General features: G+C 39.4%; 1 protein-coding gene and 1 long non-coding RNA gene across 5 annotated transcripts in view; one reads left to right on the plus strand and one right to left on the minus strand.

Annotated features, from left to right (window-relative positions):
• The window catches only part of SUPT3H (SPT3 homolog, SAGA and STAGA complex component), a 496,390-nt gene that overhangs the window by 386,693 nt on the left and 94,034 nt on the right, over positions 1-15,663 (plus strand). For all 3 annotated transcript variants that reach the window (XM_008262999.5, XM_008262998.5, XM_089333878.1), the window contains one exon: positions 7,888-7,963. In XM_008262999.5, coding sequence (XP_008261221.1) covers positions 7,888-7,963 — 76 coding nt within the window. The remainder of the gene's footprint in view (positions 1-7,887; positions 7,964-15,663) is intronic.
• LOC149126638 (uncharacterized) lies at positions 5,283-8,629 on the minus strand. Of its 2 annotated transcripts, none has more exons than XR_016234573.1 (2): positions 8,404-8,629; positions 5,283-7,462 (listed from the first exon to the last, which is right to left on the minus strand). It is a non-coding gene; the product is annotated as an uncharacterized LOC149126638 (long non-coding RNA). The 2 variants fall into 2 exon arrangements; XR_016234572.1 differs by having other exon boundaries at positions 8,247-8,615.

A 15,663-nucleotide genomic window follows, 5' to 3' on the forward strand; every position in this document is an offset into this window, starting at 1 on the left:
TTAAAAACGGTTAAAACATTACTGAAATGTGTGATTACCAATGTAGAAGTTCTCTATAATCTTGCCCTCAGAGATAAATATTAAAAAAAAATAATAATGTATATGCTTCTAGACTTTCCCCTTGGGATTACAGGTGCACACCTGTGTGTAGGTGTGTGCGGCATTAGGGTACATACATTCTCTTTGCAGTTTGATTATTTTCATTAATCATACATTGTAATATCTGTAATCTTTAGGGAGAGACAAAAATGGCACACTTAGAAAAGTGCAGGGGGAGTTAGAATACTACTATCTGGAAAAACAGATATTTTCAGAAGGCAGATATCAATGTAAATTGGGGTCTGGTGGGGGGGGGGACTTGCTGGAAGAAGTGGTACTTAGGATGGGCCTTGAGGAAAGGGAATGATTTAAATTACTGTGGAGGGTGGGGGAAGGGATGGGCAGCATTGTAATGAGAGCGGGAAATGGGCAGCACAGCAAGGCAAGGGTGACCCAGCTCAGCAAAGAGTATATGATATTTAATGGAGTATAATGTGTGCTGAGGGAGAATGGTGTGTTTGAAAGACAGGATGTGGGGCTTGAATTTGTTGCCATGATCCACTGAGTTTAAGTTTATGAGCCAAAGAAAGACAGTGGTATGGGGATGAAGGAGGGCCTACTGTGGATAGGTCTTCCTGTGTGCCAAGGCCTTTCTTTATTTTTTATTTTAAGCAGTTGTTCCAAGGATAGGTTGACAGAGGAAAGGAACTAACCAGGAACCATTTGCAGTACTCCAGGCCCAAAATGATGAATTGTGCAGTAGAGTGGAAAAGAAGGGGAATTTGACCATGTGTTTGGAGGGAGGCTCACTTGAGTTTTGGAAAAGGGAGTTGACTAAATTACAGACTGACCAGGCAAGGAGAGCAAGCACTCTGTGCAGCTCCCCAGGTTAACTGAGGCTTTCTGAACCTCTCCTTCCCTGCCTGCAGTGAGCTGGGGAAGTGTCTCCAGCAGCCTGAGGAATTTACTCATTTGTGAATCTGTTTGCAAATGGACCACCACCTCATGCGTACATAAAAACATATTCTTATGTTGTCACACTGCTGAATGCTGCTGCCAGCCTCTCCATTGGAAGCTGTCAAATTCAGCCAGCAGTTCCTCTCAACAGGAGGTAGTCCGATGATTATCATTGGCATTTTGCCTTTTCCATGCAGAAGGGACTTTGCATTTGAACTATGGGAGTAATCAAAATAAGATTTAAAAAACTTTTTTTTTTCAGTTAGAAGTGAGAGCAGATATACTTTCATCTTGGTTTGAAAGTTATGTCTGTGATTCAGCATTGCTGTAGAAAGATAAATATCATGTGTGCTGAGAAGCTGCCAGGAGATACGCCATCACATAGCTCCTGTAACCTTTAAATACGCTCCAGTGAAAGCATGCGGGGAATTTAAATGGAACTGCATGCTGCATGAGGACTCCAGCCTTACCTCTCCCAGTGCTGCAGGGAGGGCCAGATAGTGAGTGTCCTTGCTGAACCTGTTTTTCAAAGAAAAACACAAAAGCAACTTCATGTTCATTGCAGTCAAAGTTTTTCACTAAAAATTTAAATTAAAAAGTATGCACTGAGACTGTTGTGTTGAGAAAAATGAACAAACACCTGATCCTAGGCACTGCAAATGCAGGAGTATTTGCTTTCCTGCTTTCATTTAGGTAGGATCCAGAAAATAAATTCATCTGGCATAGTTGTCTGCCTTCTAAGTTTGTTCAACAACAACCAGAAAAAGCTGTTAACGTTTTGGCAGTGAGATGAGTGACTGGCAGCATAACTATCTTTTGCCTTTTTAAAAAGCTATTGCAGTTAAACTGAAAATATTGTCGCATGTCTGAAAATTCTAGGAATAATTCTTTCAAAAGTAATTTTTCCACGTATGCTCCTATGTTGTAATACTTTGCCATATTGTAATAACACTAGTGAGGTTTAATTTCAAAAGCCTCTAAATATGTTGTCTGTTTTTATGAATGTTCAAAAATACTGCCATTGACACTTAAACCAGGGCCTGGGAAGAGTTGACAGATTACTCAGAAGATGAGCTGGACCTGCAGATCCGAGAACATGGCTGATACAAAGGTGACCTGACAGTTATGTGGCAGTCTCTGATCAAGAGAGAATTGTGTAATTCGAGAATGTCCAGTATGACTAAAGGCAGTGATAAACCAGCTGTGATTATTCAGTCATTTGTATTCCCAAGATCTGCATTTTCAGTCTTCTAACTGTGGTCTCTTTCATTCCAGTTTTATAACCATATCGAATGGTCAGATGAATTTTCTAACTCCCTTTTCAAGTGCCTCTTTTAAAATTAGTTTGTGTTGTAATACTTGGTTCAGAAGAAGCTAAAACCTAGAGGGAGTACCACATTCATTAACATTAATGTCATGCATATTAACAATTCAGAAATGTGTACACCTGAGAGTAGGTACTTAGGCCTCAAGTTTTACTTCTAGCTTTGCCTCTTTGTAAATATATACTTTTTGAAGTTTTTTTTTTTTATTATTTTAAACTTCTCTAAATCACTCAGTTGTAAAACTGAGCTGTTAAAACTTTATCTTAAGGGCCAGCCTTGTGGCATAACAGGTTAAGCTGACACCTGCAATGTGAGCGTCTCATGTGGTGCCAGTTCGAGTCCTGGCTACTCCACTTCCGATCCAGCTCCCTGCTAATGTGTCTGGGAAAGCAGCAGAAGATGGCCCAAGTACTTGGGCCTCTGCCACCCACGTGGGAAAACCGGATGAAACTCTTGGCTCCTATCTTGGGCCTGGTCATTGCAACCATTTGGGGAGTGAACCAGCAGATGGAGGATTTCTCTCTGTCTCTTCCTCTCTCTCTCTAACTCTGCCTTTCAAATAAATCAATAAATCTTAAAAAAAAAAAAAAACACTTTATCTTAAATGTTATTGTGCTATTCTGTGTGAAGGGTAAGCATCACTATTCTGCTCATCTTGTTTTTACTAGGCTTATGATATTTTTCCCTTTATATTTCTTGCCAGAGAGATTTCTTAAAGTTCTAGGGATAGGAAGGGACTCCAGTGGACACTTAACTATACACTGGAATCTGAGCGATGATCTGAGTAGAGGCAGAAGGGAAGGTACAATGAAGGTACAACAGAAAATAATGTAATATTTGAGCATTGCCGTGATTATGAGCCTTTGACTTAAAAACTGCCTACCCTCTCTGGAATTCATACAGTTTGAATACAAGTCTTACAGGTCCTGTTCTTAGGTCAAACAATAAGGATTTAAATGCATTTCTTTTGCCTCAACTCATCCAGCTGTCATTCCATTCATTTGGCTAGCCAGCAGATGCATACTGGGGTTCAAATAAATCCAAGGAAAGCATTGGCTTAACACAGATTAACAAAACAAGGCACAGTTCTTATGTTTAAAAAACATGTGGCCCATGAACTTTAGATATTCACTGTCTTTCTCAGTGTTTAAGATGATAGTGTAAGGACAGGAGGTAACATAATAATCAGATGGTTAGTGAATTGCAGCATCATACAGCCAAAATTTGTCCTGTTCTCTTAATTATTTGAAAGAATTCATGGGGAATAGAAAGGAGTAAACAAAAATTTGATGATAAGCATTATCTGCATCCTCTTTATCATCCTTAGATCTAGCTCTGCTTTTGTGAACTCCCTCAATCATCATAGGATACTTGGCTGTGTCATGTAACATTCAAGCATATCAGTATTAGCAAAAGTGCTTGCCAACTTTTTTCATTATGGCACATATAGAAAATGATAATATTTTTGTGACACACCAGGGTAAATAGATAAGCAGCTAACTTGTCGCCAGATACGAGCCTAGGGATCGGGCCGCCTCAGCCTTACCTGCATGTAGGCGGTTGAGGGGACTCCGTATCTCTGCAGACCTATTTGCAGCACACCTGTGCACTGTTAGCTGCATTGCAATCTGTAGGCGCTGCACTCATCACCCCAGGTGGTGCTTTCCTTGATGACTCAGCCGCTCGCTTATTTCTTCACAAGAACAATTTGGACATGTTAATTGTAGTGGCTACATGGTATGTTTTAAGAAGGCCATGTATGCAATCTGGAAAATCTCAAAGGAAAACATTGGAGTAAAAAATTACTATAGGTTTGAGACAGTTTTTCTAATGCAAATAAACTGGCTCAGGTGTTGGGAGCTCTGGGCTTCTTTTTCAGTTTAATCACCTTTGGCAAATCACTTCATTTTGAAGCTGAATTTCCTTATCTTTAAAATGAAGGAGCTTAACTAAGATAAACTTTAAGTTGCCCCTACCTCTAATATGTCAGGGTTTGTAGCTGCTTTGCATTGAGTGTTTCCTGTCAGGCACTGTGTCTGCGGCTTCCCATACGTGCTCTGTAGCCTGCTTCATGGGGCTCCTCTGCTCAAAGGTTTCTGCTTAGATGCTAGAGGAATTGAAACAGGCCAAAGCTGCTTAGTGAAGACAAGCGAACAGGCACTGGGAAGTGTGTCTGAAAGGAGTGAAGCTAACTGTAATAATTTCAAGTCCTTCAGACGTTTATGATATATGGAAAGGGATGCTGCAGGTCAGAATCTTCCAACCAGTTAAACACTTCACTGAAAGCTGGCAACCTGGTAACCCGAACCTCCTAGGGTAAGTTTTCCTAACTTTCGTTTCTGGAAACACTTATTGTAGATACTTCAATTATCTACGCAAACTGACAGAAGCCACACTTTGTCTAACTTGGTGGAAGAAAAGTTTGTGTTAAGAATCCCTCAGTAGGGCCAGTGCTGCGGCATAGAGGGTTAAACCGTGGTCTCTAAGGGCCGGTATCCCATATGGGTGCCAGTTTGAGTCCTGGCTGCTCCACTTCTGATGCAGCTCTCTGCTATGGCCTGGGAAAGCTGTAGAGGATGGCCCAAGTGCTTAGGCCCCTGCATGGGAGGCCCAGAGGAAGCTCCTGGCTCCTGGCTTCGGATTGGATAGGATCAGCTCCATTTGTTGTGCCTGTTTGGGCAGTGAACCAGCAGATGGAAGACCTCTCTCTCTCTCTCTCTCTCTCTCTCTCTCTCTCTGTAACTCTGCCTTTCAAAGAAATAAATAAACTTTTAAGAAAAAAGAATCCCTTAGGGGCTTTTTGTCATTTTCCATAGTTCATCTAATTTCTTTATGTCTAGCCATGTGTTGGGTAGATGAGGCTACCCAGCCAGAGTGTAGCAGAGAAGATAAGTAGGAACACATCGAGAACTGGTTGTATTATGGTAATAGTTGTTTGCCCTGTAGAATAAAATGGTAGCGTTTGCTCATTGAACACATGTTTATTGCTCATTATCATGTGCCAGATATCTTTCTAGGAGCTAAAAATTCAAACCTGAGAGGTCCCTGCTATAGTCAGATACAAACAAACATATGCATTTGTGTGTGTGTGTGTGTGTGTGTGTGAATCAGTATACACAGGATGGTACTTCGGGATGTTCATGAACGCTTCAGAATATCCTCATACAGAGGTACATATGAATGATACAGTGTTAGCAGTCGAGAGTTTTTTTTTGAAATAAACACATTGATAACTTGTCGCTCCCCGTCTTCGTGGAGGAACGACACAGGACCCTGCGTTGTTCTTTCGTCTGCTCGGCCCTCCCCGGGTTTGCTGCTGGTTCTTCCCGGGTTGGCTACTGTCCCTTCACCTCCGTGGAAGGGCGGTTCCCCCTGCCACTTTCCCCACTTCCGCGGGGGAGCGGCACACCGCTGGCCGGCTCTCTCGGGGGCTGCTCAGGTGTTCCTTCAGATAGATGTTCCTGGTGCATGTTGTCTCTCTCCTCCTTTATAGTCCTCTTCCACCAATCCCAACTCTGCTACCCACACGCCGAGTACGCTGCTCTCCTCCAATCAGGAGCAGGTCCCACAGTTTATTGGTTGAACTGGAGGCAGCTGTGTAGAAGCTGTTTCTCCTCTCCCAGCGCCATATTGTGGGAAAGCAGATGCATAGAATAAGTCTTAATTCCAGTAACTTAGTCTAGTCCGAGTTGCTCCCAGTTGCTCCCCACAATAACTTTTGTATGATGTTCAAAATACATAATAAATTCTCCCTTATTTTACATTAGCAAACATTTATTGAATCATATGTCAGATAAATTAAAAAGAGGGCAAGGCTAAATTGTTCAATTTTATGTGTATGTATATGTATATACACACATGCACACACACACAGTTATAAACTACTTCCAAGTGCATAAAATGCTATGCAGTGTTTGTCAGGAAACATGATATTCCTTATACATGTACAAAAGGATACATATGCAGACACATATAAAATATTTATAATTTAATGGTATTATTACTTCATAGAATATCTACTTATATTTTTACAAGAAGGATTCTTGAACTTAGAAGGTTCATAAGCAAGAGAAATCTCAGTTTCTGTCTTTATATATGTATTTGTGGAGGGGGTGGAAAAGAATGGAAGAAGAGACAGAGGGAGGGAAACAGAAAAGGGAGAAGAAAGATAAGGAAGGCAAAATAATCAGAGATCTTGGAAAGAGCCACAGTACTTAGTAATCTCTACCCTAACGCCCACTGCCCCAGCTACCTTTCTTGGTTGAGTGCACAGTTCCATCTACTGCCATATCATTGGAACTGATCACTCACATCAACAAAAAGGAAAAAAAAAGAATAATTTCAATTTTAAAAATAAAAAAGGGCTGGCACTGTGGTGTATCGGGTAAAGCCACCACCCCCCACCCCATGCCAATGTCCCATATGGGCAACAGTTGAAGTCCCAGCTGATCTACCTCCAGTCCAGCTCCCTGCTAATGCGCTGGAAAAGTAGTAGCAGACCAACCAAGCGCTTGGGCCGTGTGCCCACATGGGAGACTCCTGATTGTCTTCAGTCTGGCCCAGCCTTTGTGGCCTTCTGGGGAGTGAACCAGCAGAAGGAAGATCTCTCTGTCTTTCCTTCTCTCTCTGTAACTTTGCCTTTCAAGTAAATAAAATCAATCTTTAAAAAAAATAATACAGAAACATCCACAAACTTTAGAACAAGAACAAGTGGTACTTATGTGCTATAACAACTGTGATAAAGATAACTTGCTAAAAATCCTTCCAAAGCAGAAAAGTTAAAATCTCTGGGAATTTTTTTAATGTCCAGAAACTCATTCCAAGAAGTACCAGCCTGTCTCTTTTCAAAAAGCTTCCCTTACCAGACAAGCGGAAGAGGTCATATACTTTCCCACCAAAGTATGGGTGAATTATAATTATCCTACCTCTTGTGGGACAGTGAAGCAGCAAACATCTGCTCTACTGAATCCAGAAACCCGCGGACGAAACTCTACCAAACTGTGAATCATACCTGGACTCAGATGAAAGGATCTGTGTTGTGTTTACCTTTTTCTTCTATTTTCTTTGCAATTTGAAATACGGATTTGTTAACTCTGGCTCTGTGTTCCAAAGGGCAATCTATGGATTTCATTCGCTGACTCCTGTTTTAGCATTGGAAAATCATAGCATTAAAGCAGATAGACAATAATAGTTAATAACAATTTTTCTGTTTGGTTAATTATCCTTTCATAATTCTGTTTTTTAAAGGATCATACAAATGAGACCATTTAGGAGTGCAGTGTCTAAGAAGTGAGGTCTTTTAGTTTCAGTAACAGAGGAACAGAAAATCATATTTTAAACTTTCTTCTTGGGAGAGACAAGCTCCAGAGCTACCGTTACAACAGTCTTATGTGTTACAGAACATATGGCAGTGCTAAATGGTTCTCCCATGGCAAGGGAAGGAAAACAGTATTTCAATTCTGAGTTTTGGTTATGAAAACATATTTAAGAACCTACTTACTTAAATGTACTTTACTTTAAGATTGTACTTTAAAACTTGTGTGTCTTTGTGTTTTTTGTCTATTAGAGAGCAGAAAGACAAACTCGAATTATGGATTCAGCTCAATATGCAGAATTCTGTGAAAGTCGGCATTTAAGTTTCTGTAAGTAAACACTTAATTTCGCTTAATTATATGTATAAGACATTGTGTGTTACAGATGTTATGAAGTATGACACATTCCCTGTTTCTTAGAAATTGGTGGATTTAATATATGCATAGTTACAACTGTTACAGAAACAACTCCTTCATTGTGGAGGAGCCCATAAAAGATTTACACACTCAAATGTTTTGCGATTAATAGTATTAAGTGGTTTTAAAGGCTGCTAGTAATACACAGAAAGCCATGTTAATTATTCATATCACTTTTAGTCATAATTTTTCTTACTGTTCTCTTTTTAATTTCTTCTCCAGTTTCTTAGGCATATTTGCTCTGGTATTGCTGATTGTACCTGGCCCATAATGGACCCTGGTAGTACAGTCATGGCATTTAAAAGCCCCAATACTAATTATACATAGCAAACCTTCCCTTTATGCCTACTCACATTACCACAGAGACATATCAATATTCTCTTCTATTTTGTCTTCCACCCCCTGCAGTGACAGGCGTTGAACAGTGGCCAAATTCATTAGTCCATGCTGTCATAGCACTAATGAGCTGGTGGTCAAACTAGTGCTCGCCCATCGCTGCACACTCTTAATAAAGGATATGAACAGTCGTGGTAGCAGGCTGGATTGTACGGCCAAACATCCCGAGAGCAGTGGCTCAGTGATGATTAATGCTCTCGGGGTAAAGGTCAAAGAGAAAGTGTGATGAGAAGTCCAGTTAAAAATATGACCAAGTAGCACATGACCCTGGTCTGAGGGATTATAGAAACAATGATGTCTTTAAATGAAAAGCTATTATGTGGTCACAATAACAACGCACTTGATTTGGAAAAAGAAAATGAGAGCTTCATTTATAGATCATAAAGTGCAAATAAATGACACATTGCAAATAGTGCCCCGTGTAAATGTCAGTAAAATATAGGAAAACATGTTTGGGAAGATTTTTTTTTCTAACTAAATATACTTTCAAATCTGACTAACAATTTGGCATCATACATCTGTGAAGCATTAAGTAAATGACACTTCAGATCCTGGCAATTTCAGCAAATGAGAGGTTTTTGTATTATAATTCTTAGGTTTAAAAATGGCATTCAAGTCTTTTATAAGTATAAATCTCCAGTTTATAAAGTAACATTTAGTACAATTGAACTATTTTTTAAAATCATATTCAAAATTTATTTCATTTAAAGGAACAGAAGTGCTATTTCACACCAAAACTAATAGTCTTAAATTCTCCTAATATGCCTTTTGTTTGAAAATCAGGTTCTTAGCGACTTCACTTTTTGTTTTCAATTCAGTAATAAAATGTAGCAGATTAAAAATTAATATTTTCCTTTTCTGTCTAAAATAATTACAGTATAAGCATTTTATTGTACTTAATTTTCCTTTCCTGGGAGAAATTTTGTCATTTACCAATATTTGTTTATGTGGTTCCCATAGGCACTTCATTATGAAACCTAATGATCATTGACAAGAAAAATAAAAAAGTGTGAAGTTAATTAGCCTTAAATGTTCAAGTGAAACCATTATGTGAATTGTTTTAAGTTTGATACAAACTGTAAACCAAGGTAATGTCAGAGAGCTGGTCATTCTAGGAACTTCAGGCCATGTTAAGGACTGTTTAAATTGTTAGTCAATTTCCAGATTGTCCTTTCTCCTGATATATTGGGAAAGAAGAGCAAAGGGTAAGGAACTTATTAATTCCATGATTCCTCTACCTTTTGATGAAAAGAAACCATAATAATTAGGGGTATCTGTGTCTTTTGCTGGAGCCAGCGATACCTAGAAGGACAATCTCTGAAGTGATCCTTCCCTTGGTGACAAGGAACAGTTAGCTCAGAGAATCTCGCTGTTGCAATAGCAGTAACTCGAATGGTTTATGGGACCTGTACACATCTTTTTGATGCATAGAATTTGGGCCTTATGTTTTAATACAGAAGTATCTTTTTTCATTCATGCATACATTTTTTAAAGATGTATTTTATTTATTTTAAAGGCTGAGTTAGAGAGAGGGAGACAGAGAGAGAGAGAAATTTTCCATCCACTGTTTCACTCCGCAAATGGCCGCACTGGCCAGGGCTGGGCCAGATGGAAGCCAGGAGCCAGGAGCTTTCTCCAGGTCTCCTACATGGGTGCAGGGACCCAAGCACTTGGGTTTTTTTTGTTGTTGTTGTTGTTTTGTTTTGTTTTGTGCTGTTTTTTTTTTTTTTTTTTTTTTTGACAGAGTGGATAGTGAGAGAGAGAGACAGAGAGAAAGGTCTTCCTTTTGCTGTTGGTTCACCCTCCAATGGCCGCCGTGGCCAGCGCTGTGGCCAGCGAACCGCGCTGATCCAGAGGCAGGAGCCAGGTGTTTTTCTTGGTCTCCCATGGGGTGCAGGGCCCAAGCACTTGGGCCATCCTCCACAGCACTCCCTGGCCACAGCAGAGAGCTGGCCTGGAAGAGGGGCAACCAGGACAGAATCTGGCGCCCCAACCGGGACTAGAACCTGGTGTGCTGGTGCTGCTAGGTGGAGGATTAGCCTATTGAGCCGTGGCACTGGCCAGCACTTTGGTCATATTCTGCTGTCCTAGCCACATTAGCAGGGAGCTGGATCAGAAGTGGAGCAGCCAGGACCCAAACCAGCACCCATATGAGACGTCACTGCAGGCAGTGGTTTAACCCAGTGTGCCACTACACTGTCCCCCTCATTCATTTCTTATAGAAATATTTTATGTTGGTAATGCCAGGCAGTATTCTGAGTGCTGGGGATACAATAGTGAAAAGCATTCTTAGCGCTTACATTCTAGTGAGGAAGCTCCCAATTCTATTGATTATATGGATATATCAGTGAATTATGTTTTTTTTTCCTCCTCCTTGGGAACTCCTTCTCCCCCTTCCCCAAAGAAACCTTTTATTTAAGGAGTACAAATTTCATAAGTACAACTTTAGGAATATAGTGATTCTTCCCCCTGTACCTTCCCTCCCATCTTTCCTCCTCCTCCTTCTCCCATTCCCAGTCCCATTCTCCATTAAGATTCATTTTCAATTACCTTTATACACAGAAGACCAACTCTATACTATGTAAAGATTTTAACAATTTGCCCACACATGCACACACACATACACACACACACACACACACACAAAAAAAAAAACAGAACAAGTTTTATAGTTAATTCTCGTAATATAACCCATTGAGGACAGAGGACATTTTGATGATATTGATTCTTCCAATCCATAAACATGGTAGATGTTTCCATTTTTTTGTATCTTCTTTTATTTCTTTCTTTAACGTTTTGTAATTCTCATCATAAAGTTCTTTGATATACTTGGTTAAATTTATTCCAAAGTGATTTGATTTTTTTTGTAGCTATTGTGAATGGGATTGATCTCAGAAGTTCTTTCCCAGTCGTGGCATTGTCTGTGTATACAAGGCTGTTGATTTTTGTGTATTGACTCTATATCCCGATACTTTACCAAACTCTTCTATGAGTTCCAGTGGTCTCTTAGTGGAGTCTTTTGGATCCACAATTTATAGAATCATGTCACCTGCAAATAGGGATAGTTTGACTTCCTCTTTCCCAATTTGTATCCCTTTGATTTATTTTTCTTGCCTAATGGCTCTGGCTAAAACTTACAGGACTGTATTGAATAGCAATGATGAGAGTGGGCATCCTTGTCTGCTACTGGATCTCAGTGGAAATGCTTCCAACTTTGCCCCATTCAATAGGACACTGGCCGTGGGTTTGTCATAAATTACCTTGATTGTGCTAAGGAATGTTCCTTCTATACCCAGTTTGTTTAGCATGTTGATCATGTAAGGTTATTGTATTTTATAAAATGCTTTCTTTGTATCTGTTGAGATAACCATATGTTTTTTGTTCTTCAGTTTATTAATGTGATGTACCATACTGATTGATTTGTGAATGATGAACCATTCCCTGCATACCGGGATAAAATCCCACTTGGTCTGGGTGAATGATCTTTCTGATGTGTTGTTGGATTCATAGGCTAGAATTTTGTTGAGGATTTTTGCATCTGTGTTAATTAGGGAAATTAATTTGTAGTTCTCTTTCTCTGTTGCATCTTTTCCGGATTTAGGAATTAAGGCGATGCTGGCTTCATAGAAAGAATTTGGAAGGATTCCCTCCCTTTCAGTTGTTTTGAATAACTTTGAGAAGAAGTGGAGTTAGTTCTTTAAAAGTTTGGTAGAATTCAGCAGTGAGGTCCTGGGCTTTTCTTTGTTGGGAGAGTCTTTATTATTGATTCAATTTCTGTCTTGGTAATGGGTTTGTTTAGGTTTTCTAAGTCTTCATGGCTCAATTTAGGTAGGTTGTATGTGTCCAAGAATCTATTCATTTATTCTAGGTTTCCCAGTTTGTTAGCACACAGCTCTTTGTAGTAATTTCTGATAATTCTTTTTATTTCTGTGGTGTCTGTTATTACATTTCCTTTTTCATCTCTAATTTTATTGATTTGGGTCCTCTCCTTTTTTTGGTTAGTCGAGCCAATGATATGTCAATTTTTTTTTTTCAAAAACAAGTTCTTCATTTTGCTGATATTTTGTATTTTTTGTTTCAATTTTGTTGATTTCTTCTCCAATTTTAATTATTTCTTTTCTCCTACTAGTTTTGGATTTGGTTTGCTGTTGTTTTTCTAGATCCTTGAGATGCACTGATAGCTCATTTATTTGGTGCCTTTCCAGTTGCTATAAACTTTCCTCTTAACACTGCTTTTGCTATATCCCATAAGTTTTGATATGTTATATTGTCATCTTCATTTGTTTCCAGAAATGTTTAGATTTCTCTTTTGATTTCTATGACCCACTGTTCATTCAAGAGCATGTTGTTCAGTCTCCATGTGCTTGCATATGTTCTATAGATTTCTGAGTTGCTGATTTCCAACTTCATTGCATTGTGGTCTGAGAAGATGCATGGTATGATTTTGATTTTTTTGAATTTGCTGAGTCTTGCTTTATGGCCTAGCAGTGGGTCAATCCTAGTGTAAGTCCCATGTACTGGTGAGCAGAATGTGTATTCTGCAACTATTGGATGAAAAGTTCTGTAGATATCTGTTAGGTCCATTTGGTCTAAAGTGTCGATTAACTCTGATGTTTCTTTGCTGATTTTCTGTCTGGTTGATCTGTCCATTGCTGAAAGTGGGGTATTGAAGTCCCCTATTACTATTGTATTTGAATCTATGTCTTCCTTTAGATCCCTTAACATTTCTTTTAAATAGCCAGGTGCCTTGTAATTAGGTGCATATACGTTTATAATATTTACATCTTCCTGTTGAATTGATCACCTAATCGTTATATAGTGCCCTTCTTTGTCCCTTTTACCAGTTTTTTTGTTAAAGTCTTTTTGGTGTGATATTAGACTGGCTACGCCAGATCTTTTTTGGTTTCTGTTAGCATGGAATATCTTTTTCCATACTTTCACTTTAAATCTGCATACATCTTTGTTGGTGAGATGTGTTTCTTAAATATTCCCAATTTTTTCTAGTTTTCTAATTTTTTGTTGTGCTTGGTCTGACTGTTTAATTTCATGTGCTTTATCTTCTAATTCAGATATTCTTTCTTCTGCTTCATCAATTATGTTGTTAGGGCTTTCCAGTGCATTTTTAATTTGTTCTATTGAATTCTTCATATCCAAGATTTCATTTTGATTTCCCTTTAAGATCTGAATTCCATGGGTGAAATTTTCTTTCATGTCATGTACAGATTTCATTATCTTGTGCTTTTGCTTCTGATTACTTCTAAGTAATTCTATGATCAATTTTTTTGAATTCCATTTCTTGCATTTCTTCCACCTCATCATCTTTACAACCTAATATTGAAGTGTTGTATTCTTTTGTGGGCATGATATTGTCTTCCTTATTCTTGTTTCTTGAATTAGTGCATTTGTTATTTGGCATTTGTAGAATAACTCATTGGTTTCTTTGTTTTTTCACTGCAGCAGTTTTTATCTTTATACCATGCCTCTGTAGATTAATGGAGTGTCTGCTTTCAGTGAATACCTAGAGGTATGTGGTGGGTATGGCCAGGAGCTCTGTTCAGTTCTCCAGGGTGAAGGGTGTGTGTGAGGTGACACACCCAGGTTTGGTGTGGTAAATCTCGTATTTTTTTTTTAATCAAAGGGGAGGTTTGTTCTTGTCTGTTGTCATAGATTCAGCTGAGCTTCTTTCCTCAAAGGAGACCAGTGCCTGGGTGCTAGCCCCAGTGGGTATATTATTCGTCTGCTCTGCCATAAGGACCACACAATGGATCTGTGATGTCCTCAGTGTAAGCTCAGGTTCCCAAGCAATGTCCCTCACCAGGAAAGCAGGGAGCCCTGAGAGCATGGAGCCTCCCACAGTGATTTCCCAAAGACCCAGTCATACCCTGAGTCCTCCCATGAAACCTCAGTGTTTTCACAGTCAGCACACAAACCCCCCAGTCACAAGCACCCAGCCCCCTGTCTGTTCTCCCCACCAGATTCAGGAGTCTCTGCTTGGTTGGTTGCTGGGCGTGGACACAAGCTGGTTCATCTGTTACATATGTCCAAAATGGTGCCTTCTGTCTATCAGCTTGTTACAGGACTCGATTGCAGAGTGGTTGCTGGGAGAGAAATGTGCTCACCCTTTGTTTTTCCTCCTCTAGTTTGGCAGGTACACTATCTCTCATGGGCCTCCAAGCTGGATTCCCTCTAGGTTCTTCCTGCAACTTTTTCACTAGTGGTTTGGGCTGCTGCAGTCTGGTCTCACTCACTCTCCAACGCTGATGTAGAGGCTCTCAGCTGCTGGTGTCCTGAGTTATGCATGTCCACACCCTCTGTGTAGGTCCACTGTGTCTCTCTAATTTGCATAGAGTTTCTTCTGCTGTTTTCTCCCTCACTCTTCCCTGAGACTGTGCTCTTTTCACTTTTTTTAAATGATCTTCTTCTAGAGTAGAATAGTAAGCTCACTCCTTTCTCCTCCATCTTAATCCAATCCCCCTGAGTGAATTCTAATAATGATTTTTCCTTACTTTAAAATGCATTGTTTAGAGCATAGTCACAAAATCGCAGTTCTTTGTTCCTAGTGATCTGTCAGAGGTTAAAGTGAATCAAGCACATTGTATTGATCTTGCCAAATTGCTGCCTGTGTACTTCAACTTCAGAGGTATTTCACAGATGTTAAACAAGTGTTTGTGAGCTATTGCAGCTTTCTAGTAAGATGGAATGTTGCTTGCCAGAGAGTATTTGGAAGACTGGTTACTTTAGGGAGGTAGCTTTAAGGGGAATTATCATAATTCTGCCACATTTGACAGTTTTGGAGATGTACTTTGATAGCAGGACTTAATGTCTTCTGTGATTTATATACAAGGAAACTCTTCTGTGTGTGGAATCCATGAAGATTCTACCTACAAGGATCAAAATGTCATGCTTTGAGTTGCTGTTACATATTTTATAGACCTGTGGGGCCAGATTAATCAAAAGAATAATCAGTGGATTTTTTAAAAGAGATTATTTTTTAGATTTGATAAAACCTTCACTAGTAATTTTTTCCATCTAAGTTTTATTAGTTAAATTAGTAATGTGTAATGAAGACTCTGCTTAGCACTGTAGCAATTTAGAGATATTTAACTGAAGATTCCATATGTGCATGTTTACATATATGCCTGGGGCTGTTAGGTACACAGAGAAGCATGAGGCCTGGTCTTCTCCCCCAAAGAACTTACAATATGGCTGACAAGGAT

This window comes from Oryctolagus cuniculus, chromosome 5, assembly GCF_051225735.1.
Source record: "Oryctolagus cuniculus isolate XC-2025 breed Fujian yellow rabbit chromosome 5, ASM5122573v1, whole genome shotgun sequence".
Classification (NCBI taxonomy): domain Eukaryota; kingdom Metazoa; phylum Chordata; class Mammalia; order Lagomorpha; family Leporidae; genus Oryctolagus; species Oryctolagus cuniculus.